This window comes from Bos indicus x Bos taurus, chromosome 23 (genome assembly GCF_003369695.1).
Source record: "Bos indicus x Bos taurus breed Angus x Brahman F1 hybrid chromosome 23, Bos_hybrid_MaternalHap_v2.0, whole genome shotgun sequence".
In the NCBI taxonomy this organism is placed as follows: domain Eukaryota; kingdom Metazoa; phylum Chordata; class Mammalia; order Artiodactyla; family Bovidae; genus Bos; species Bos indicus x Bos taurus.
Window position 1 is genome coordinate 32,759,163 of NC_040098.1, and position 23,864 is coordinate 32,783,026.

The 23,864-nt window shown below is 40.6% G+C and overlaps 2 protein-coding genes and 1 non-coding gene across 4 annotated transcripts; 2 read left to right on the forward strand and 1 right to left on the reverse strand.

The window, feature by feature from the left end:
- Positions 1-2,424: 2,424 nt before the first annotated feature.
- Positions 2,425-22,639, reverse strand: LOC113881665 (histone H3.1). Of its 2 annotated transcripts, none has more exons than XM_027524737.1 (3): positions 22,305-22,639; positions 17,064-17,433; positions 2,425-5,217 (listed from the first exon to the last, which is right to left on the reverse strand). In XM_027524737.1, exons 1-3 carry the CDS (start codon positions 22,595-22,597, stop codon positions 4,894-4,896), a joined length of 987 nt encoding a protein of 328 aa, XP_027380538.1. In that variant the 5' UTR covers positions 22,598-22,639; the 3' UTR covers positions 2,425-4,893. The 2 variants fall into 2 exon arrangements, with proteins under 2 accessions (XP_027380538.1, XP_027380537.1); XM_027524736.1 differs by lacking the exon at positions 2,425-5,217 and adding an exon at positions 17,500-17,599 and having other exon boundaries at positions 16,191-17,403; positions 22,513-22,579.
- TRNAI-AAU lies at positions 3,383-3,456 on the forward strand. The gene has a single exon. It is a non-coding gene; the product is annotated as a tRNA-Ile (tRNA).
- LOC113881649 (histone H1.3) lies at positions 9,948-13,622 on the forward strand. The gene has a single exon (XM_027524724.1). It carries the CDS (start codon positions 10,020-10,022, stop codon positions 10,683-10,685), a length of 666 nt encoding a protein of 221 aa, XP_027380525.1. The 5' UTR covers positions 9,948-10,019; the 3' UTR covers positions 10,686-13,622.
- Positions 22,640-23,864: the final 1,225 nt, after the last annotated feature.

Below are 23,864 nucleotides of genomic sequence, written 5' to 3' on the forward strand. Positions count from 1 at the left end.
GTTTTGCCTCATTAGCCTTCCTGTGTGATGATGGGCTTCTGAGGATCAGAGTTAAGTTGAACAAGAGGACTGAGTAGGTCCAAGGTACCTGGGTCTGATCACATGGGAAGTTTTGCTTGGTCTATAGTTGTCACTCACCAATGGGTTTTATCTGCATACCATGGGTAGGGGGTAAGTGATTGGCCGACAAGGTTTCTTAAATATGAGATGCCTCATAGATGCCGAGTTCTTTATGTGCCTCATGAGTGTGTGGTGCCTGTTTTGTCCTTCAATCCTATCCTCTGTGTTTAGAACACATTTGTCTCTAGTCTCTGAGTCCAACATATACTTAGTATCCTTTGCAGAACTGAGCACTCTTTAATAACAGTGAATCCCCTGCCTCCTCTCCACTCTCTGCTCTTTCCTCAGCCTAACACTTGCTACTCCTTCTGGGCCCATCTCCCAAATGACCTTCTTCCTCACACCCTCATAGCTACTTTGCCTGCAAATGGCTCTAACAATAAAATTTCTCACCATCAGTGTCCCTGCTTGAATATATTCAGTGTTAGTTTTTTGAACACAGCGTTGGAAGAGGCAATCTGCCCTGAGAGTTCCTGCCTGTTCTTACAGGGTGTGTCAAGAATGCTACTCATCAGGGTTGAGGGACCTTAAAGAATAGGGTAGTGGTTGCCCCCCAGACAAAGAGCAGGTTTGCTTGCCACACTCACTTTAAGCCACCAGTCCCCCAAGCTGTCCCGTGGTAGTGATGCAAACCCACTGTGCATGCAGCATCCACCTGGGCCCCTCCAGGTTGCCCTTGTGGGACTTGGTGGGCAAGGTGAACCAATGCAACCTTGTTGCTGCTGTGCTGTGAATAATAAAGCCTTTTGTGTCTGATCTAGGTGTTGTGTCTACAACCAGCAGTCATGAAAAAGTTACATGTTATTTTATTATCTCCTAAGTAGGGTAAGATCTCAGACTCTACAGTTTCTGACAAAAAGTGAAGAAGAAGAAGAATAGAAAGGAGAAGAGGAAGAAGGAGAGCAGGAGGAGGAGGTGGAGGAGGAAGAGGTGGGTGGCAGTGGGGAGAGAGAGAGAGGCTAGCTCTCTGCTCCTCTTGGTGGCTCAATCAGGCCTGGAATAAAAGTTACGCTCTCCAGACTTGGAATCTCTCCTCCTGTAGGGGATAATGAAATCTGCTGTGGGAGATAGTGATCATAGAATGGGAATAATGCAGGTAGAGAGACCTCTCAGGCCATGGTAGGGATTGGAAAGCTTTGTAGGAGGAGCTAAACTTTCCTCTACCCTTTTAGGGTTTCTAGCCAGGCTTGAAAATTTAGTTGACATAAGACAGATCAATAGCAGAAAAGAATGCAAATTTTATTTAATCTTTTTATATGTGTCTTCACAGGAAAATGATGATCTAAAAAGCAGTTAGGCCTAAATGTTTAGTTTGAACAAAGAGTAGTAATTGTGAAATAGCAACTAACATACATGAGGAGACTAAAGGAAGATAAGGATTATTTATTTTTTTTTTCATCTCCCATACTGATATTTATTACATTAATAACATTTCTAGCAAAAACAAGTAACAAGTTCAATAACTGAATTCACATTGACAGGTTTCATTTTGATCCATTAGCCAATTTGGAAGAAAAGCCATATTGATCAAAGGGATTAAAAATAAAGCACCTTTTTTCCTTGCTACATAAAATTATTAAATACAATGGCTCTAAAACTCGAAACAAATTAGATGCAGAATCCAATCTCAACACTCTCAAGACACGGACTTGTGTCTTACATTTTTAAAAAGTAGTCATCTATACAGTTATTTTAAAAGCCATATGCTTTAACTATTTGGCTGGAAACGGAATACACCTGTGAGAATTATACTCCACGGTAAATACCTTTGTACTTGTAGTGAATCTCTTGTCACCGAGAACCTTAACCTAATCTAAGACATTTTGAGAATTTACAACTATCACTTTTGGGAAACATTTTTTTGGTACTTCAGTCAAGTGCTGAGGGGATTTCTTCTAAAGTCTAGAGCTAGAATCTAAACTTCCAACACTTCCATCTGCAGGTAACACAATTATGAATATACATTAAGTCCAGATACCTCCTGGATTTTTAACATTTCAGAGCTATGCCAGATAAATGTCTGAAAATATAGAATTAGCCAATTTATACTCCTGAAGTTACCTAAACTCATCTTTAGGTTTTATATTTACAGTGTTGTCCAGGAGAAATTAAAGAGTAACACTAATTATTCTCCAAGCTCTATTCCAGATGTCGCTTATTAAGACTTGTAGTTTATGCAGAGGTGAACCATTGTCCTCTTAAGATTAAACTACTTCGTGTAGAGCTAATAGTAAAATACATCAACCCAAATCTTATGAAAGCAGCACATCCTCAGGAGTAATTATATAAAAAGTATCAACATCAGTGGTTTGAATATAAAAATTTATTTTTTTAAGTCAAAGTATGCAACAAATAAAACCTACAGAAAACAGATTTTCCCATCACAATCTGTTGCTTTACCAAATAATATTTTGAAAACACATTCCTTCAGTCATTATAAAGTTCTTAAAATACAAAAGAAAGTAATTCTGTAAGAAAGTCTAGTAGACCAGATGCTGTTGTCAGGACTTTTGTATGTGTGGTTATGCTTTTAGTACATCCCACGCCATCCACCTCCACTCATGCCACCTTGCCCATAATAACCGCCACTGCCTCCACCACCACGGCCGTAACCACCCAAGCCATCAGGAGTAGGATTATTTTAACAAGGTCTGTTTGTACAGATTTCTCTTATCTTGGACTCCCCATTTTTTGGTGACAAGATTGTTTATTTTTTCCTGGTAAAGGGATGGCACCTTTCATATGGAATAATTATCTGCTTTGGGGAAGAAAAAGGGAAGTCAGAGCCCCATTCTTACATCAGCTGTTCTTCAAGTTCCTTTGCTGAAAATAATTTTTATGCCATAGTGGCGTATTTTGGGGTAGCATAGTCTAAGTTATAGTTGTTATTAAATTCTTTTTGGGGTGCCATGTGTCTTACCATTTTTTGTTTGTTTTTTTTGGTGTCTTACCATTTATGGCACATTCTGGAAGAGATAGCTCAAGGAGGGTTTACAAATTGATAATGGAGAACAAGAGTTTGTTGTTTGGGACGAATCACAAACCAGGAATAGGAGCCAAAGAAGCAAACCGAGAAACATCACGGAGAACATAGGATCTTGGTGAGGAAGAAAGGAACAACGGAACACTGTGAGAAGGTTATGAAGTCAGGAGTAATAAACGAAGTCTCATGTAACGAGATTAGAAATATAGTTTTAGATTTGCCCATTCAAAGGTCTCTGGAAACTATGGGAAGGATATTCTTCTCTGAAGAAAAGAGCAGGGCCGGTTAGCTCAGTTGGTTAGAGCGTGGTGCTAATAACGCCAAGGTCGCGGGTTCAATCCCCGTACGGGCCACTTCCTTTGGTACCCAGGAGGTCCACAACTATTTTCTGAGGAAATTTGCCTCTTAAACCTACACAGACCTGGGAATAGTGGGTAGAGTCCCGTTGTTGTCGTGTCCTACTCTTTGCTACCTCTCGGACCGTAGGACTCCAGGCTTCTCTGACCACCACTGTGTCCCGGAGAATGCTATTTAGCTCATCCTTTGGCGTCCTCCCCGCCTCCCTTGGACTTCCCACGTGGCTCGGTGTAAAACAATCTGCCTGACAAGGCAGGAGTTGCTGGCGACCCCAGTTCGATCCTTGGGTCCGGAAGATCCGCTAGAGAAAGAAATGGCAACTCACTCCAGTCTTCTTGCTTCTTGCCTAGAAAATCCCACGGGCTAGAGGAGCCACGACATATGATAAGCAGACAGTGACTCCAGATTATCCAAGCCTTGGAGATTTCATAAACGGGAAGGATCTAGTAAGTGACAGACACTAAAACATACACAGGAAAGAGGAATATTAAAATCTTAAGCTGGGACATCACTATTGTTAAATAAGGATGACCAAGTAATTCGTTGTACAATTAAGTTATTGATAGTTATTGATAGTGGAAGTGGGCTCCATTAATATCTATCTTGAGAAAACAAGCACAGAATGAAACTGTCCCTGGATGTGTTCACCCACACCAGTGTTTCCACTGATATAGATACGAGTTCTCAGGGAGTGAAAGACTTAGAACGCAGGTGGCAGGGAGGTCTGAAGACAATCTTTTCTGCCTAGTGGAAAATGGAGCGGTAAGGATTAGTCAGATGAGGTGGGGAGGCCATAGGTTGACCTAACACAGGAATTTAAGCCACGTTATCAATATTTTGGAAATAAAGTGTTAAGATGACTGATGACCTCTTAGTCACGCTACATTTACAACGGGTCCTTCAAGACTGCACTGGGTAAGACAATTTTTAAGTGTTCCTCCCACCCGGCTTTATTAGCTATGGATCAATCTGTCTACGGCTATCTGTAATGTTTCCTGTAGGAGGGAGGCTGTTTCAGTCTCAGGTGCCCTCTACAGGACACTAGGAGCTAGGTCGGTGGAACATTCTAGCAAATCTAACGTTTGTGAAATAAGATGAATTCAAACACATTGAAAACTACACTTCCAGCTACAATCCACTCCGATTGAGGAAAAAAAAAATAGCAGTCCCACTGCCCGAGATTTTCTTCGGCCTTGTTCTATTAACACGTCTGAGAACCGCCATCTTGAGACGTCAAACTTGAAAAAAAAAGTTAAAGACGAACAATGACTAGCTTGCAGTTAAAACCGCGAACTTTCTATTGCCATTAGATATCAGGCGTAATACCTCTAGCTTACTCACTTAAAAAAGTAACAGCCCTTCTTATGACCAAGTGGGTGGCCCTGAAAAGGGCCGTTGTTTAATAAGCAGAAGCTTCGTAACTACTTGGCAACTTAGCCGCCGAAGCCATAAAGGGTGCGCCCCTGGCGCTTGAGTGCGTAGACCACGTCCATAGCGGTAACAGTCTTGCGCTTGGCGTGCTCGGTGTAGGTGACTGCGTCCCGGATCACGTTCTCCAAGAACACCTTCAGCACCCCGCGGGTCTCCTCATAGATGAGCCCAGAAATGCGCTTCACACCACCACGACGAGCCAGGCGCCGAATAGCAGGTTTGGTAATACCTTGGATATTGTCTCGCAAAACTTTACGATGGCGTTTAGCGCCTCCTTTTCCAAGCCCTTTTCCTCCTTTACCTCTACCAGACATGATGAAAAGCAACTATTGCTCTTTTCCAGTACCCGAGATCCAGCTGCAGCCCTTTATATATCAGTTTTGCGGACCTTTTAGGAAACTGAAACAGCGAGGGCGGGAACTAGACTTCTGCCCCCTCCTCTTCCCTATCTTACTGGGTGTTTGGTATTGCCAAGAAGGGAAGGGGGCGTGGAAATGCTATTGGGTGTCTGACTCTTCTGTTTCCTGGCTGGGGTCCAGAGACGCTGGTTTTCTGGTCTCTAGACATGTCCCTGTGAGTTTTTTCAATTAATATTGTACAAGTTTCCTCACCATTTTTATTATTTAATAAAAGGAGGCTGTTCTGCCACATCTGTCTATTAAAAGGGACAGAAAGCAGAATAAAACTAATTGTAAATATGAAGATACTTTTAAAAATGTATTTCTTAAATTCCCTAGCAATATTTATCAAATTTGGCTGATCGTCAACGTTTCCGTCTGGCAAAGCTGTAGATACACATCGTTTCAACATTCCTGATAAAGCGGGAACTTCAGGAAGGGGAGATAAAGTTAACTGAATTTCCACTGTATTCTGGAAAAGCACGATTTACATTGTGAACATGAAGAATCCCAGGCTTGAAGACCTAATTCTGTTCTAATAAGTAGCATTGTTGGGGTTAGAACTGATGCTTTCTGATCCTGGGGTCTAATGTCTTTGCAACCTACCATGAATCTATGTCAGTGAAGTATTGAAGATACAGCATGATGAATTGTGGTGGTGGGTTAGTGACTAAGTCATGTCCAACTCTTTCGACCCCATGGATTGTAGCCCTCCAGGCTCCTCTCCATGGGATTTCCCTTGTAAGAATACTGCAGTGGGTTGCCACTGAATAAGAATTTGCAAATTAACCGCATTTAAAAAATTATTGACTGAAATGCTGTTCATGTTAAAAGGATAACTGAAGTTCTACACACCGATGATAGGTATTGATAAGTTTACTAGGCAAATGCCAATATTTACTCACATTCCACATATTCACATTGAATGCCTTCTATGTAACTACAGAGGTCATTAAGAAAAAACTCCCTTCTTTGCTGGTGTTTACCGTATAGGCAGTTAGAGGATTATTATTTCCTGAGTCACAAACTTTTGAAATTTATTTCAGGTGTGCTTACCGGTGGATTTAGACAATTTGTTCTCCCATGCTGTCCTTTTTGGGACAGACACTAAACAAGAATCATTGATTCATCCATTCAACAATTCAGGGTCTATTATATTCCAAGTACCCGTGTACGAACAGTGAAGTAGTTGCAGGAGACACAGATATGATCCTGAGTCAGAAAGATCTGCTGGAGTAGGAAATGGCAACCCAGTGCAGTATTCTTGCCTTGGGAAATCCCAAGGACAGAGGACCCTGGCGGGCTGCAGTACATGATGTTGCAAAGAGTCAGACATGAACGATTGAGTAGGCAGGCTCAGGAGCTTAGACTTAGAGAATTTCAGGACTAACCCCAAGTCTACTGAATTGATACAGCATTTTAAATAATATCGCCAAGTGGGTAGTTTGCTCCAACCACTTGGCCGGTTTGAGAGAGTTGTTTTAGAGCTGTGCTTTCCTACATTAGCCACTAGCCACCTGTACTTATTTAAATTTAAATTAGTGAAAATGAAATCAAATTAAAGAAATAATTTCTTCAGTCACTAACTACTATTTAATAGGTGCTCAATAACCACAGGTAAGTGTAGTGATTGTGCAGATACAAACACTTCTATCATTGTAGTAGGTTGGTTTAGGCTGTATTTTGATAGAAAATTTCTTCTGGAGAACTTCTACCCCAGCCTGAGAAATGGAGTGTGGTAAATATATGAGAATGAGACTTGCGGCTGGAACTGAGGATTGGCATATTTTTGAAGTATAATAGAAATTAGTTAACTTCTAGATGTACCCAATATTACAGATAGAAGGACATTTAAAGAAAGAAATTGGAAATTTGAGTGTAGTAATTTTGTTTTAGGAAATTAAATTAATAATATATAGTTATGCTTGGAGGGGAGTTTCAAGCAGAAGCATGTCCTCAGGTGAGATCATCTGACAGAAAATTAAAATGGATGTGACTTCTCATTACCTTTCTGAGCACATGATTATAACACAATGCTCTATTTGTTATATAGCTCTTATTTTTAATTTGGCCTTTTTGATATTTAGTGAACATAGTCACTTTTTTTCTTAAATTTTTGAAAGTTAATGAATTTTAGAATGCTTACATACAGCCCCCGTGGCTTGTCCTGGTGCACACTACCTAAATCTTTCACAGTCACTGGCTATGGTTGAGTGGGGTGTTGACAGCAAAATTAAGAGGACATGAAGTTGTGAGATGTCCATCACTTGTCTCACTTTAGTTTTTCTTATTTTTTACTATAAGGTAAAAATAGTTGAATTCTTAGTCTAGCAGAAAAACACACTGTTTTAGACTCTATGTAGATTTAGGATTCAAAAGTAATAAACACAAGTTTTTTTTTTGTGGGTTATAAGTAACAGGAGAAACTTTCCAAATTTACAGTCCCATGGGGATGATCCTGCTTTCAAGAACCTTGTCCACACTACAGTTAAGAGTGTAAGTACTTGGGTCTCAAGCAATAACATGCAGCACAGCTCCATCATTCTATAAACATCTGGGGAAGAATTTTTCAGGTGAAAGCATGTCTCAATTATTGTCCTCTAGGAAAGGCAGAGACCTATAAACAATGAAGCGAATGGCCCTGAGCCCAATGTCTTCTCACTTATTTGGTACCTAAATAGCCATGGAACCAACAGTGGTTGCATAAGAAAGAAATTGTGACATCTGCTGTAGGAAGTACTTTTCACCTATTTTAAACTGAGTACATATAACTTAGAGAACAAGTTCAACAAATATTCAACAACTGATATTATGACTACAATGATTACCAATATAGTGAAGTTTTAAACATCTGAATTTTACCTGTATCTTGAGGACTGATAGTATTAGGCTCTGGCCCGAAAAGGAAAAGGGCCTATACAATGTGCTTGAAAAGGAAATGGGCCTATATTACCGTTACTGTTGCTATTGACAGTGATATCATTGAGGATGACAAGTAGCCCTTTTCTCCAGACACTCATAAAATACCTGTCCTGGGAAAATTGGAATGTTCCATAGCCAAAATTTTAAGCTTCCCTCTTTATACACTGTATTTGTATTTGGTATATAACATGGTCTCAAGTCCCAGAGGTTTAGTTTTAGACAGTGTCAGTCCACAATAACTATTGAAAAACAAACCAAGTGATGTCTATGTAATTAGTTAAGTATGGAGAGATGACATCTTTAAAACTGATTATCCTGTCTTGGAATTATATGAGAAAATTCTCAAGTTACTATTGAATGTAGGCCAGAAGAACTAGATTTTTGAAAGTAGGGATATTTATGAGAAAAAAAATCACAACACCAAAATATCTTTCCTGTTTATTTGACAAACATGAGGCTTAGTTTCAGTATTTGATTATTTGATAGATACTAATTTTGTGCTTAATAATTTAATATTTATTCAATTCCATTAGTTCTGCATGTTACAAAGAGATGGAGTAGTAAATCAACCATATTTGGTGTGAAATGTTAGTTCAGCTCCTCAGGTAAACATATTCAGCCAATTAATTTAGGTTGTGACAGTCACCTTTGTATTTTGCTAGTAAAAACTCAAGGAAAGTTATGAAGACTCAAGAAATGATTTAAAGGAGAATTTTTTCTTCTAACCCCCTGTGTGCCTATTTGCAATGTTGAAAACAGTTAAATCAAATATGTATTTTAAGTATCATTTCGGAATATAGGAAATATGTACACAATTGTATGCTAAATATTGGAGAAAAAATGCTAATGGACAGATTGTCATTAAACAATTTACAATATTACCCCAGGTGTCTGTTTTTTGAGCTTAGAGCTGGTTCATTGTTATAGAACTGCCATTCTGGGGCTTCATGATTCACTTTTCTTCATTGAGGATGGCATGAGGTATTTCTAACGCCCATTTTGGGTCTAAAAAGTCTATTATACTAAGTTTGAAAGAAGGTTTTAAAGACTGTGTTTGGAGCTGTTTATCTAGAAAAACAAACAGAGCAGCCCCACACCCCAGCCTTCCAAAAAGTCCGTTTAAATCACGAAACACTGCAATCAAACCCAGTTTATAGTCTCGTCACTCATAAACTTTATTAAAAAGTCAATTTTTACTAAAATAGTTACCTATCTTGTACGTAGAATTTTCTACCCCAGTGCCAATTCCCAGTGCTTAGTGCAAACAAGTTGCAGGAGAGCTGTGCTATTGCTCTCGCGAAAAAACCGATTTTCCTTGTATATTTCAGTAAAAATGAGGTTATTTATATAGGGTTGAAAAGAAAACAATGTGTATGACAATGCCCTGGAAGAAAGATTTGCAAAGGAAACAGAGAGAACTAGTAATTTTAAGGAAAATCTGAAAGTTGTCTCAATTTGACCGAAGTTTCCAAGAGAGTTGGGGGAATCAGGAAAGTTTCAGGGAGCCGGTTTTAAAAGTAGGTATAGCAAACAAGGCAGGAATGAAGCCTGAAGAGTGTCGGATCAGTTTCCCCCACATGCCTAATTATTTCATGCCCAGATTTCTTATATTTTTCTTCTTTTTTAAGGGGCAAAAAACACAGCCACTCGGCAGAGCCGAGGAGTCCTCCCTAGCCGCGCGGCGCACAGAGCAGGCAACCAATCATCACTCAGCGACTCTCTATATAAACCCCCAGCCGGCGACGCCCGGGACACGCCGTTCTGACAGTTTACCCTTACTATTTTGTCTTTCCTGGCTAAACAGAAGCATGTCGGAGACGGCCCCGGTTGCTCCTGCTGCTCCCGCACCTGCAGAGAAAACACCTGTTAAGAAGAAGGCGAAGAAATCGGGCGTAGCCGCTGGAAAACGCAAGGCGTCCGGGCCCCCGGTGTCCGAGCTCATCACCAAGGCTGTCGCCGCCTCCAAAGAGCGCAGTGGCGTGTCTCTGGCTGCGCTCAAAAAGGCACTGGCGGCCGCTGGCTACGATGTGGAGAAGAACAACAGCCGCATCAAGCTGGGTCTCAAGAGCCTGGTGAGCAAGGGCACCCTGGTGCAGACCAAGGGTACCGGGGCTTCTGGCTCTTTCAAGCTCAACAAGAAGGCGGCCACTGGGGAGGCCAAGCCTAAGGGGAAGAAGGCGGGCGCGGCCAAGCCCAAGAAGGCTGCTGGGGCGGCTAAGAAACCCAAGAAATCCACGGGTGCGGCCACTCCGAAGAAGGCTGCCAAGAAGACCCCTAAGAAAGTTAAGAAGCCGGCTGCGGCTGCTGGGACCAAGAAAGTAGCCAAGAGTCCGAAGAAGGCGAAGGCAGCCAAGCCGAAGAAGCCGACTAAGAGTCCGGCCAAGGCCAAAGCCCCCAAGCCCAAGGCAGCCAAACCTAAAGCTGCCAAACCCAAGGCTACAAAGGCCAAGAAGGCGGTCTCCAAGAAGAAGTAAATCTTCAGCGGCACCTCCTGCTTTGAAAACCTCAAAGGCTCTTTTCAGAGCCACCCACTAATTTCAGGTGAAAGAGCTTAACCGGACATAAATCCCTAGGTTTACCAATGAGTTTTGTAATAAAGGTAATTATTTTTTTTTTTAAATTTGCCGCTCTACTGTGATTGGACAGCTGAGTGTGCGTCCGGGTGCGCGCGCACTCCAGGATCCCATGATGGTGGTCACAGTCCTGTAGTGCGAGTTCAGTGGCTCTGAAAAGAGCCACTTGTGACGGCTCTGGGCCTTAGCAGGGATGTTGAGCAGGACGCTGCACTATGCGATGGTAACGCGACCCCAAAGTTCCTCGTTGAGGATTTTAAGCTTCGGGGGTGGGGTGGGTAGTGTACGTTTTGTGATGGGCCCCGTTCCTCGCCAGCTCCAGTATCTCGGCCTTGTACTCCAGCACGGTGGTCTCATACACCGGGACCCCGGCCCCGACCCGTTCGGAGTAGTTACCCTTGGGAGCAGACGATGCACGCGGCCCCTGGGAAACTGGAGCCTGGCCCGGGAGGAGCTGGTTTTTGGCCTTTGTTCGGACTCTGCCGCCCTGTTTTCCTCCTCCAAAAAAAAGTGCAACCTGAAGAATGGGTTTTTACCGTCTGGATGTTTGTAAGGTTTTCTTTCTCATTGGTTTGTAACCTCTAAGGAGAATTAGCCAATCAGGACGCACTCCTGGGCTTATTTGCTTGGTGTCTAGGAGAAAATACTGCGTCAGTTAGAGATTGAGATATGAGGACTTTCGTAAACTTGGAAGTAGTTGAAAAGCTTGCATTTTTCCCCCCGCTTAATGAATTGTAGTCCTATTCGAGGGGACCTTGATACTATTGATACTCTGCCTGAATTTGCATAATTGTTCCTACTGTGCTGACAGTGTGAACTGCTCAGTCGTCCGACTACTTTCGACCCCATGGACTGTAGCCCGCCAGGCTCCTCTGTCCTTGGGATTTCCAGGCAAGGATCCTGGAGTGGGTTGCCATTACGCGCTCCAGGGGATCTTACCGACCCAGGAATCGAACCAGTATCTCCTGCATTGTAGGCGGATTTTTCACAGCTGAGCCACTGGAGGAGGCAACCCTAACACTAAGGTATAGTAAAAAAAAAATGTTAAAAAAAAAAAAGTGTAAAAGCCACTCCTGGCGGTTTATAATTTACCCATTTATCAAATTCTTAACCGCTAAGATGTTGATAGGGCCCAGGGAGCCATGGTTGGCATGGTTCTCCTATCTTTTGGTGGATAATAAATAGAAATAATTAAGCTTTGGGAAACGCAAGGAGAATGCTTAGAGAGCTCCTCGAGCCGCAGTAACCAGGGCCAAATAAATGGTTCTAGGAAGATGGATGTTTCGTCATTTCCACTTCATCCTGTTTTTAATTTCAGGGGAATGCCACTGTGTTTTACTGATGAATCTTGACAAAAATCTGAGTTTTGTAGACCAGTAGGCAGTTGTAAACATGGTTGGGGAAAAATTACATCTTATCTTAGCAAACTAAATGCAGTTAAGCATTTCCTTATAGTATGTCTGTGAGCACAGGCAGTTACAATGGATTTTGCAGACCTTATTGAGTTTTTCAACAGTGGCTGTCACAGATGTTTTAATATCACTTTGAAGATATCTTGAAATAAAGTTTACATCATTCTGAGTCCTTGAAACTGACATTTGTTATTCCACCTGTTGCTCCTTGTTATTTGATATGACTGATGGAGCACATTATATGTACTTAAATACATTTTAAAATTATATTTTAATATGCCTTTCTTTTTTTGTATTGGTATTCTAAAACATGATATTGGAAAGGTGTTTATAGGTTTCCCCAGAGTGTCCATAGAATCCACCATACAAGTCATGAGTCCCTGAGCAGATTGTCAGTGGACAAATACCTCATGGTTAAAAGGCTTCATCTTGTTTATTTGCTTACAGCATATCCCCGCCCCACCTCACACACACACACACACACACACACACACACACACACGCATACACACCTTACTGGTTAATAGTTTATTAAATTTTAGTTCTTCAACTTTAAAGAAAAAAAACATAGCCCGTGATTATCTTTCTGGCTTTTCTAAATGAGATTTTATGTTTCATCCATTGCAGTTGCATTCCATACTTTCTTCTTTCTAGAAAGAGCCAAAAATCCCGTCTCTTAGGACAGTGGTTTGGTTGAGATTGATATTTGGATAAATGGGAAAATGTGAAATGGTTGCTCAAGAGTCTTTTTGAATATAATAGATTGCATCAAAGGGGAAAGTTAAGAGGGAAGAGACCCTTGAAGTCTTTAATACCAGAATGAGTTTGCTTCTGATGAAGAATGATGAGGAATAAGAATTATGTGGGAATGTGACATTCAATAAGAGTGGTACTATACAGTATCTGTAGTTAATTACATTTTACAAAGCTCTTCTATACCTACCTCACTCTAAAGCTCTTGCAGTAGGTATAGCTAAACTCCTTGTTTATGATTATTATTATTAGTGTGTACTGGATAGACAGTCTTTTGGGGTCTTAGTTCCCCAAGCAGGAATTGAACCCAGCCTTTGCTGTGAAAGCACCAAGTCCTAACCACTGGACTACAAGGGAATTCTCAATGCTATTTGTTTTACAGTTAAGAAAATTGTGGCTTAGAAAGATGAAATGGCCAGCATCATCTTGTCAATAAATAGTGCACCTGAGTCTCAAACACAAAGTCTCAAAGTTTCTTTCTTCCTACTGTCATTTTCTCTCCACTGTTCCCCATCTATTATGCCTACTGGAAAATGAGTTCTCTATTTCATTTTGATGCCCATCCAGAAAGACATAGCATTCATGTATTTCTGTTTGAGACCCTTTGTGACCTATCCAATTCACAATCCCTTTGGAATGTACCAGAAGTAATTAAACATCATTCATTCAATGCTCTTCTAGTTTTAGTCTGGTTTCTGTAAATTAGTATTCATATTCCTTTCCCTTGGACATTTTCTAATTTCCTAGGAAATCAGAACTTGTTTAAATCTTTCTCCATCTTCCCAAGTTTCGTTGCACTTAAAGCAGCTTAAAATGAACAACTTGGGAATGGGTAAAGAAGACAAAGACGGCTTGATATTCTGCACCAGGAAGATGAAAGATCAGAAAGCGTATTCCTGTCCCAAAGCCACATCCCTAGGAGAGCATTCTGAAACATTCATCCTTGGAGTTCTGATGTTCTTTTGGTGAACAAAGGTGGTCTGTCAGGTACAGTGGCAATATCCAGGTTTAGGAAAACTCAACAGATCGACATTTAAAGATGACATATCGGACAGGAGCCTGTATGAGTAGTTGTCTGCAAAATATACTAAAAGGAAAAAAAAAGGTTTAGCTTGGAAGGTGTGAAGGGCATGTTCATATTTTCTTAAATGCAGGAGGGTACTTAGGCATATGGCATAAATCTAAGCCAAATGTATTAAAAATCTTTCAAACCAGCCTGAAGTTACTATTTTCTTACTTCTACTTAGTAATTACCTGACTCCTTATAACTGCAGGAGGTAGACTGAGTTCATGTCACTGTGTGGAGGCCTTGATTACTCATGTCACTCAGTCACTAAAGCAGGTAGATGTTTATATAGTAGTAGTAGTGAAAGTCACTCTGTCCTGTCCGACTCTTGCAACCCCATGAACTGTAGTACACCAGGCTTCTCTGTCCATGGGATTCTTAACACAAGAATACTGGAGTGAGTTGCCATCTCCTTCTCCGGGGGAATCTTCCCGACCCAGGAATCGAACCCATGTCTCCTGCATTGCAGGCAGATTCTTTACCGACTGAGCTATGAGGGAAGCCAATGTTTATATAATCTGACATTTTCTCCCCTCTCACATTCTCTCCTTGTCCTCTTACACCTGGGATGATTCCATTGCTTCCTAACTAGTATTGTAACCAGGTTGTTCCTAACTGGTTCTTCCTAATTACTTTCTCCAGCCCCTAATTCCTAAATTCTGATCATCTGTCATATAAAAATTATTACTTGCTCCCTATTAGCCTTTGGTTCAATGGGGAACTTTATTATAGCCTTTTGTTTTTGCTGCTTCTTTTGTTTGTTTTGACAATTCTATTCATCTGTAATTCTCTCCTTTCTACCTGGAATAATCTTTCCAATTTCATCTCAGGTTCCATCTCAATGAATAAGTTCCCCTAATTAAAAAAAATCTAGTTTCCCTGCTAATGTGCCTTGATGACATTAATACTTCAGTACCATTATTATCAAGGGAATATTTATAATGCATCTTTTCTCATTAAACTAAACCCTAGGTCATTAGTTTTCTTTGTCTTGTTTTTCCCAATACTCTAGGTGTGTTTTTAATTGACCAGTCTTTAAAATCCTGTCAGATGGTGGGATTATCTCCAGATAATCAGATTCAGTGATTTCATTTACTGTTTTTCTGTATGAGGCTCTATCACTCTCCTCCCAATGGCTTAACTTAGGCACTGTACTAGCTCCTTTACTGCCATCTAAGGTGTTGGGGCTTCTGAAAAGAAAGACATCCCCAAATGAAAACAAAATAGCAAATAATCAAAAAAAAAAACAAAAACAAAAAACCTTAAATATAACACCTTTGCAGTAAGTCTTCAAATGTAGAATATAAAAATTTACCTGTGTGCACATGTGGTAGGCAGGAAATGGGGAAAGTATGAAATGGTATTTCTGAATCATCTTGATTTTTTAGCTATCATTTTCATAAAATAAAGATACTGATTATTCAGAGATTATATATTTGTGTTTAGTTATATAGTTATAGGCAACCAGGTAAGGTTGAAATGGTTATACAAGTTAATGTTCCAACAGGTACCTATAAAATGTCATGTGATTTAGATTTGTGACATTTTCCCAATAAAATACAAATTCATTTAAAAAGGTCTCATATTAAGCACTAGCTTTTCAATGTATTTAAAATTAAAAAAAAAAATTGTGTGTGTGTCAGCTAGCAACATCATTGTTTAGATAATGAGCAGAAAGGCTAAAAACTCAATTTTAATGTTTTATTTTTATAGCTGTTCATCAATTCTATTTCTGTGCAACTGACTGTAATAATTGTAGTATAATTGAACACAGTTCTATGTGACCCTGTACATTTTCAAAATCTACCCATTTCCTTTAACATATACGAAAACATTTAGATAAACATGTCAGTTTTCTTATGACGGCTCATCTTAGGAATTAAGCCTCGGGGTTAAGTACTGAGGATCACACTAATACTGTTGTTAACTATAGTAATGCTTAAAGGGGAAATGTTTTTGGTTCTACTCCTTTTTACCTATAAATTTTTTAGTTTCAGTCTCCTCATTTGTAAAGCACTAACAATAATAATAATAGATATTTGGAGATACCTGTTGAGTTTATCTTATTTATGGAGCTTTCACAGACTAATACATGACTTCTGGCCAACTCAATAATGCAACCGTCAATTTATTTCTATGTGATAAAACTATTTAGTATTAAACTAACATGAACTCTATCAATCTTTTACTCCTATAATCAACAATACATTGAATGGTAATTCCTGTTTGTCTAACAACTTTTAAATTCTAATTTCACTAAATTTCTTGAGAATTTAATACAAAGAACTGTTCTAGATGTTCTGGTGGATTTACTATAGATATTTTTCGTGCCTTCGTGGGCCTCATCTGACATCCATCATCTGAGACAGAAACAGACATTAAAAAACTCACTGTGCTATAATCTCAAAGAAAGTATGTAACATGGGAAACAATGTTCTAATATGGAATGCTTTTATTTGGCATGAAAAATGTCTTCATTATTGGAAATATGAATATACTTTCTTTCCTTACAAGAGTCATGGCTTTCCAGTTCTCAGCATCCAAGTCTCAATACCTGACAGACTTCCAGGAACAATTATTTCATGTATAAACTTCTATTTCTTACGATGGCTATCTTGGCCTGAACGTTTATTTAGACTTGTTTCTGTTAAATTTACCACCTGGTTCTTGTTTTTTTCCTTAGTGAGTCCCGAGATAAAACAGCTCACACACACACGAAATCCATGTACCACGCCTAAGTGTGCAGAACATACAATAAGGCAAAATAGAAGCGTTTAAGTCGTGGAGGTAGTTGCTACATTGAAAACTTAGAGCGTAGGACTTCCTAAGCAGCTGCATACACATAGGTTTCTAAAACCTCTGCCAAACTTGTGTTCCACTCACATATTACAGCACCCTTCATAGATTAAGTGATTGGCTCTGAAAAGAGCCTTTGGGTTTAAGTTATTGTCAGTCGACAATTCAGCCAATTTATGCCCTTTCTCCGCGGATGCGGCGGGCAAGCTGGATGTCCTTGGGCATGATGGTGACGCGCTTGGCGTGGATGGCACACAGGTTGGTGTCCTCGAAGAGCCCCACCAGGTAGGCCTCGCACGCCTCCTGCAGCGCCATCACCGCCGAGCTCTGGAAGCGCAGGTCGGTCTTGAAGTCCTGCGCGATCTCGCGCACCAGCCGCTGGAACGGCAGCTTGCGGATCAGCAGCTCCGTAGACTTCTGGTAGCGGCGGATCTCGCGCAGAGCCACCGTGCCCGGGCGGTAGCGGTGGGGCTTCTTCACGCCGCCGGTAGCCGGCGCGCTCTTACGGGCCGCCTTGGTAGCCAGTTGCTTGCGCGGCGCCTTGCCGCCGGTGGACTTTCGAGCCGTTTGCTTAGTCCGCGCCATAGCTAGCCTGCAAGACAAAGGGATTAGACTAGGAGGGTTGCTCCTGTATTTATAAAGGACCAGAATCACTCTGATTGGATTGTGGGCAATTCCTGTGACTCACGGGCTGCTTAATTCCGGAAGTGCTTCGAGCTATTTAACATTGGTTCATCCATCCGGTGCAGATCTCGGATTGGTTCATTTCAATCAGCAGCCATATTCCCCTTAAAAAAAAAAAAAAGGCATTTTCCGAGTTGCTTTATTGATAGTACGCTGTCAAGTATGGTCCACAAGCACATTAATCATTCAGTAATGTTGAACTTTTCTCCTGTTTGGGATATAAAAAATAGAATGTGTCCATGAAAGCCCTTTAGAATTCATACACCTGCCATTTTATGCATAGTTAACTCTTTTTCATCAGGATTCTAATCCCGATAATTGTCCCCTGTTTAAGAATTCACCGTCTAAGCCTCTCGAGTCCTATTTCACATCTACAGTTAATGTCTCATTCCCGGTAGCATGGTCTTTTAGTACATACTGTTAAAATGTGAAGAATTTTGTATTATTAAGGGGACACAGCAAAATCCCAATATTCTGGAATCTCTAATGGTTATTTTCTCGTTTGACTCAAAACTGGTAATTTGGCTCTGTTCTATGGTTTTAACGCATTTAAAATGTCAATCTGGGGTTAATGGCGACATCCGTCAAAAAAAGGTTTGCAGTGCGGAACCTTAAAAAGATGGCGGCGATCGAGAGCCTTTAGCACACTGCAATGGGCTAGAATCTCGGGACTCTTTCCTAGAGTCTCGAGGTGTCCGAGACAAACCCACAGTAATTTTATGAAGATTTGACTCGGCTACATAATAGGATTTCTTTACCTAGTTTTCACATCCAAACGCGAAGACTTTCCTGTAATTAAAAAGTTTTATCGATTTTTAATTGAATGATTTATGTCATGTAACTGTTCTTAATCAACCTATAGGAATACATGAACGCCTTTCTTTTTGACCCAATAAAGAAAGCAGTTTTTGAACCTTAATTTACATACTACTTATCTATTGGTCAGTTTATATCCAATTAAAGATCAGACTTGTGAGTCTTTGCTTGTATCCGTGATTTAATTCTTGTGATGTATTGTTCTCCTCGGGTTTGTTTCCCCATTTTTCATGCTGTTTCCCACGCCAGAGATAGCTAAATACGCCCCAGCCTCAAATAATATTAGTCACTCATTCGTGTCCGACTCTTTGCGACCTCCATGGATTGTAGCCCACCGGGCTTCTCTGTCCATGGGATTCTCCAGGCAAGGAAACGAGTGGGTTGCCATTTCCTCCGCCAGGGGATCTTCCTGATCCAGGGATCGAATCCGAGTCTCCTGCATTGCAAGCCTATTCTTTATCGTCTTAGCTACCAGAGAAGACCCCAGCCTCAAAAAAGGGTCCAAAAAGAAGGTGGTGACCAAGGTCCAGAAGGAAGATGGCAGGAAATAGAAAACTGGGTTTAAGGAGAGCTGTTCTGTATAGGTCTGTCTATAAAATGCTTAAGTAGGTTCACCTGGACACTGGCATCTTGACCAAGGACTTGGGCATCAAGAACTCGTTTGTCAACCACAACATCGAGATATGGGGGGCGGGGGGCGGCGAGATGTCGCGCTTGGCACATAAGTGCTTTACCATCACAAAGTGCTGGACCATCACATTCAGGGTGATCCAAAGGGCCATGTGCCTGCTCTTGTACATGGAAATGACCAAGGACTCAGTGTTCAAGAGCACCAAGGTTATCACCAAATTACACCAGCTCCAAGTAAAAATTTTCTCTACCTCTAGTATTCCTCAATGTTTCCTTATAGAGCTACTAATTTTTGTATAATGAGGGCTATAATATCAAGATTTTCTAGCTTTTTACATTTTTTAAAAGTCATTCTTTAAAACGCAGGAAACCATAATACAATATGAGAGGTTAATTTTTGTTCTTTAGTGCAGCAAAGAATTTGAAATAATTGTGTATTGTAATAAGTATTAGGAAATTCTAGTATTCTAGTTTTAATGTTTTGTTCCTTAAAATCTTTTAAATTGTTCTTATATCCACTCATTGTTTAGATTTAAAATTGTTCTGGTGATTTCCTGTGGACTTAAAATTGTTTAATGATGGCACTTGTGTTTGGGGTCCCTGTTTCAAATAATCTTATGTGTTTCACAAATATTAGTCATGAGAATGTGTTTGTACAAAGAGGCTCAAAATGTCATTTATATGGGCCTAGGGTATTTAGGCCCATGTCAGTATATGGGCCTAGGGTATTTAGTGGAATCTCAAGAGTTTAATCTCAACCACTAGGGTAGACTATTTCAAAGGTGATTGTTCAAATTTACATTGAAAATAAAAAAAGTTCACTTTATTTTCCTTGAGTCTATTATTGATATAATTAATCCTACATTGTGCTGAAGCAGGGTCTGAAACCCTCATTTTGAGACAGTTTTTAATTTTTATATGCCCTACCTTCAGTCAGCTGTAGGTTCTGTATTCATTTACACAGGTGAAGAAAAAAAAATCAAAAGAAACAGGAATAAGATGTAGAAGTGCAGGGAAGACAGAGGATATGGAAAGAAATGCATAGTTTTCCTGAAAATTTTATAGTTTCTGTATTGCTGAAAGTAAAATAACATCAATAAATTGTTTTCAGTACTTTTCATGACCTACAGACTTGCTATTTGGTACATCAGCTAGGCACTATGAATGTACATGCCAGAGTGTATTGTGTGTTTGTGAGGAGTATGGAGGTTCATCTAATTGTGAAACAATGTTTGTTAAAGTTTTAATTTGTTTTTAAATTTCGTTTTCCCCTTAGATAAAGACTGTAGTTTCAGGTAAATATATGTTATTTTAGATGACATGGTAGAATCTTTAGAATCTTAGATGAAGATTCCAAATGTGCTGGCTGTCTTTATTGATGGATAACAGATAGCCTTGAAGTTACTAGCTTCCCACATGTATTATCACACAGATTCTGTGAGTCTGGGCATGTTTTATCTGGGTCTTCTATAAGGATGCTGTTGGGGTGTTATGCAGGGTTGTGGTCTCTTGATTGGGGAAATATATGCTTCCAAACTCACTTAGTGGTTGGTTCTTTGTAGTTTTAGGACTGAGAATCATATTTTCTTCTTGACTGTTGGCTTAAAGCCCTTATAGGCTGCTAGTCTTCCCTCAGTTCCTAAAGAGCCCTCTGAGTTTCTTGTCATTTGGACAACAGAGATGCTTGGTTTGTCAAAACCAGCATGCAGGACTTCCCTGGTGGGCTGGTGGTTAAGAATCTGCCTCCCAAATTAGGGGATAGGTGTTTGATTCCGAGTCCAGGAAGATTCCACATGCCACAGGGCAACTAATATTGAGCCCTTGAACCAGAGCTACTGAAGCCCGCGCACCCTAGGGCCCGTGCTCTGCAACAAGAGACATCATCACAATGAGAAGCCCATGCAACTAGAGAAAGCCTGCGTGCAGGAATGAAGACCTATTGCAGCCAAAAATAAATAAAATTTATAATAAAAAACCAAACCAGCATGCAAAAGATTGGAAGATGTTATAATCTTATTGATCACCTAGTCATAATCACAAAGTTTTTTACATCCTGTCACCTATGGTCACATGCTATGATGGGTAAAAAGAGGTCACAGGTCACATCCACAGTCCATGGGCTTGATCACACAACGGCGAACATTAAGACCAGAAATCGTGTGGGCCACCTTAAGAGACCATCACAGGACCCAGTATGATCAAAAAGCAGTTACCTAACACTTGTCTTTTCCCTCCCTCTTCCCCTCACACCTGCCCCCACAGTACTGGGATTGGTTCAAATGGCCTGCTGGTAGGAAATATACTTAAGGGCATCTAATATCTTGAAGTCCTTTTAAACAGGGCTTTGCCAGTTACTTTGTCTTGAAGCCAAGACAGACGACCTTGTTCAGTTAATGCTTCGGGGACTTCTTTCCCCTTTTCTTTGCAAATGCTGACATATGAAAAACTCTGGTGTGGCTGAGTCCCAGCACAGGGCTAGATGTCCATGTGTTTATAGCTAGCTTTCTGACGTTATACATGAGAAAAGAATCCGGATGGTTCATCAGGTGAATTAGTTGTTGCTTTGTTATAGACTACCAGGGACTAGATTTGACAAGGCAGGAAACAAATCCCAAATTCTTTGTAGATTAAACAAAACAAAACAAAACTTGACCCGGTAGTTTATGGCCCTCGTGCCACATAAGCCTCCTCACGGGTGCCTTCACTTCCTTTAGTTGTCTTTCATTGTACCTCGTCTTGAGTTTCTTTCCTAGCAGCTGTTTATCAGGTTTTCTTGAGATGTGAGGCTATTAAAGTAGTACTTGCATTTGCTCACCAATGCAACTTACGGCCTATTATCAATGTCTTATTTAAAAAACTTACGAAATTCATTAATTTTGCAGACTAAAGGTTCCTAGTAAGAGTTCCACAATTTAAAAGCCATTATGGGGCACTGTAACTGCAACGCAGAGCAAACATTTAATGCACAGGTACACAAATGATAACAGCGTCTGCCTACAATGCAGACCTGGGTTCCAAAGATTCCCTGAAGGAAATGTCAACCCATTCCAGTATTCTTGCCTAGAAAATCCTATGGACAGAGGAGCCGGGTAGGCTACAGTCCATGGGGTCGCAAAGAGTCGAACAAGACTGAGCAACTTCACTTTCACACAAACGAGTATTAAAGCAGTTACTTACACCCCGAGATCACAAGTTCACTAAGCCCCATTTCCTCGCAATAGAAAAAAAAAAAAAAAAAAAAAGAACAAAACCAGCTTAGTGAAGAGCTCTTTCAAGCGAACAGATAGGTGGCCCTGAAAAGGGCCTGGTAAACTGGCACAGAAACCTTATTTGTGGGTTCCGGCTTAGCCGCCAAATCCGTAGAGAGTGCGTCCCTGACGTTTCAGCGCGTAGACGACGTCCATGGCCGTCACCGTCTTTCGCTTGGCGTGCTCGGTGTAGGTGACCGCGTCCCGAATCACGTTTTCCAAGAACACTTTCAGCACCCCGCGAGTTTCCTCGTAAATGAGGCCAGAGATGCGCTTGACCCCACCGCGACGAGCCAAGCGGCGGATCGCGGGTTTAGTAATACCTTGAATGTTATCCCGCAGAACCTTACGGTGACGCTTCGCGCCTCCTTTCCCAAGACCTTTTCCACCTTTACCTCGTCCAGACATTGTTAAGCCTAAGTCAGGAAATCTATACACAAATTTAAATGACACGGGGCGAAATTCTTATAGTCCGGTCGCGGACCTATTTGAAAACTACAAAAAAAGGCGGGGAGGGGAGGGGCTTATTCGTAACCTAATTTATCCCAGCCCATAAACGCCTGAGAGTCTGTGGGGCGGAGTCGAGAAAAGAACATTTCTTTGCTCATTCCCTGAATTTCACCTGAAAGAGTCCTGTTTAAGGGCGTTTAAAAACATTCTTTTGTTTATTAAGGGAAGGTACCTATTAAGGCAACATCTGTTTTCAATTTTGAATATTTAAGCTAAGTCATTGACCGAGATTTTATATTGCCTCATTCTTTAAACGCATATCTGAAATGCGAACGAATTCCTGGGAAGCATTTTTGTACAATTTAAATGATAGTGAAATAATTATCGTGGTAAACTGATCTTAGGGAGCAAGGAAATTGCTGATATACATTGGGAAACAAGGTTTTCTCGCTGACGTGCGTTACTTGGAGACATGACTCTTATTGTCTGAGCCCTCATTACTTGCTACTTTTTCACATTCTAAGGTTTAGGATCAGGTTTGTGACAGGTATTTTCTCATTTTCAATTTCTTTTTCATTTGCAGGATGAGGATTTTAATTCCAATATAATAAAGGTGTTTGGAAAACCAAAAGGTTAATTTTTGGTTAAATGTTTCTTTTTGAGTACTACTGTAATTACCTGAGGAAATTTCATCTTCTTGCTCCAGAGATTGACTTTCTCCCCAGTATTATTATTATTTTTTAATTTCTGTTTCACTTTTTCTTTATTTTAATTTTGTGCCCGCTGCCTCACAGGATGTGGGATCCAATTCTCCAACAAGGATTGAACCGACTTCTTCTGCAGTGGAACTGTTACGTCTTAACCACTGGAAAGGTGGGGAAGTCCCGCTCCCCAATATTCTTAAATCTCTCAATCTGGTATTTGGCAATCTGGGCCTATGTTAGTTGCTTTCATAACTTCCACATCCCGATGTGTGCAAACTTTTTATTTAAGAAGTCAGTGCTAAACTCTTGTTGTTTAGTCACTAAGTCGTGTCCTGCTCTTTGCGACCACCATGGATATATATATATATAGTTCCCTCAATTGAACCAGCAGTATACATTGAGATCTCCATCAACTTATTATGGGGTGTCCCTTCCCCATTTCACCTCGGAGTAGCCTTTCTGAGCCTATGTAGGTGGAAGGTCTTGACCTGGAGAATGAGGAATATATGGTATCTTTATCT

What these genes read in the sequence shown, in the direction of transcription:
- LOC113881649 (XM_027524724.1), top strand. Translation starts at nt 10,020, where the DNA reads ATGTCGGAGACGGCCCCGGTTGCTCCTGCTGCTCCCGCACCTGCAGAG.
- LOC113881665 (XM_027524737.1), bottom strand. Translation starts at nt 22,597, where the DNA reads ATGTCTGGACGAGGTAAAGGTGGAAAAGGTCTTGGGAAAGGAGGCGCG. An exon ending in AAACGTCAGGGACGCACTCT is followed by an intron (nt 17,434 to 22,304) that starts CTACGGATTTGG and finishes ATACAGGAGCAA; the next exon opens with CCCTCCTAGTCTAATCCCTT. An exon ending in TCGAGGACACCAACCTGTGT is followed by an intron (nt 5,218 to 17,063) that starts GCCATCCACGCC and finishes AAAGAGCAATAG; the next exon opens with TTGCTTTTCATCATGTCTGG.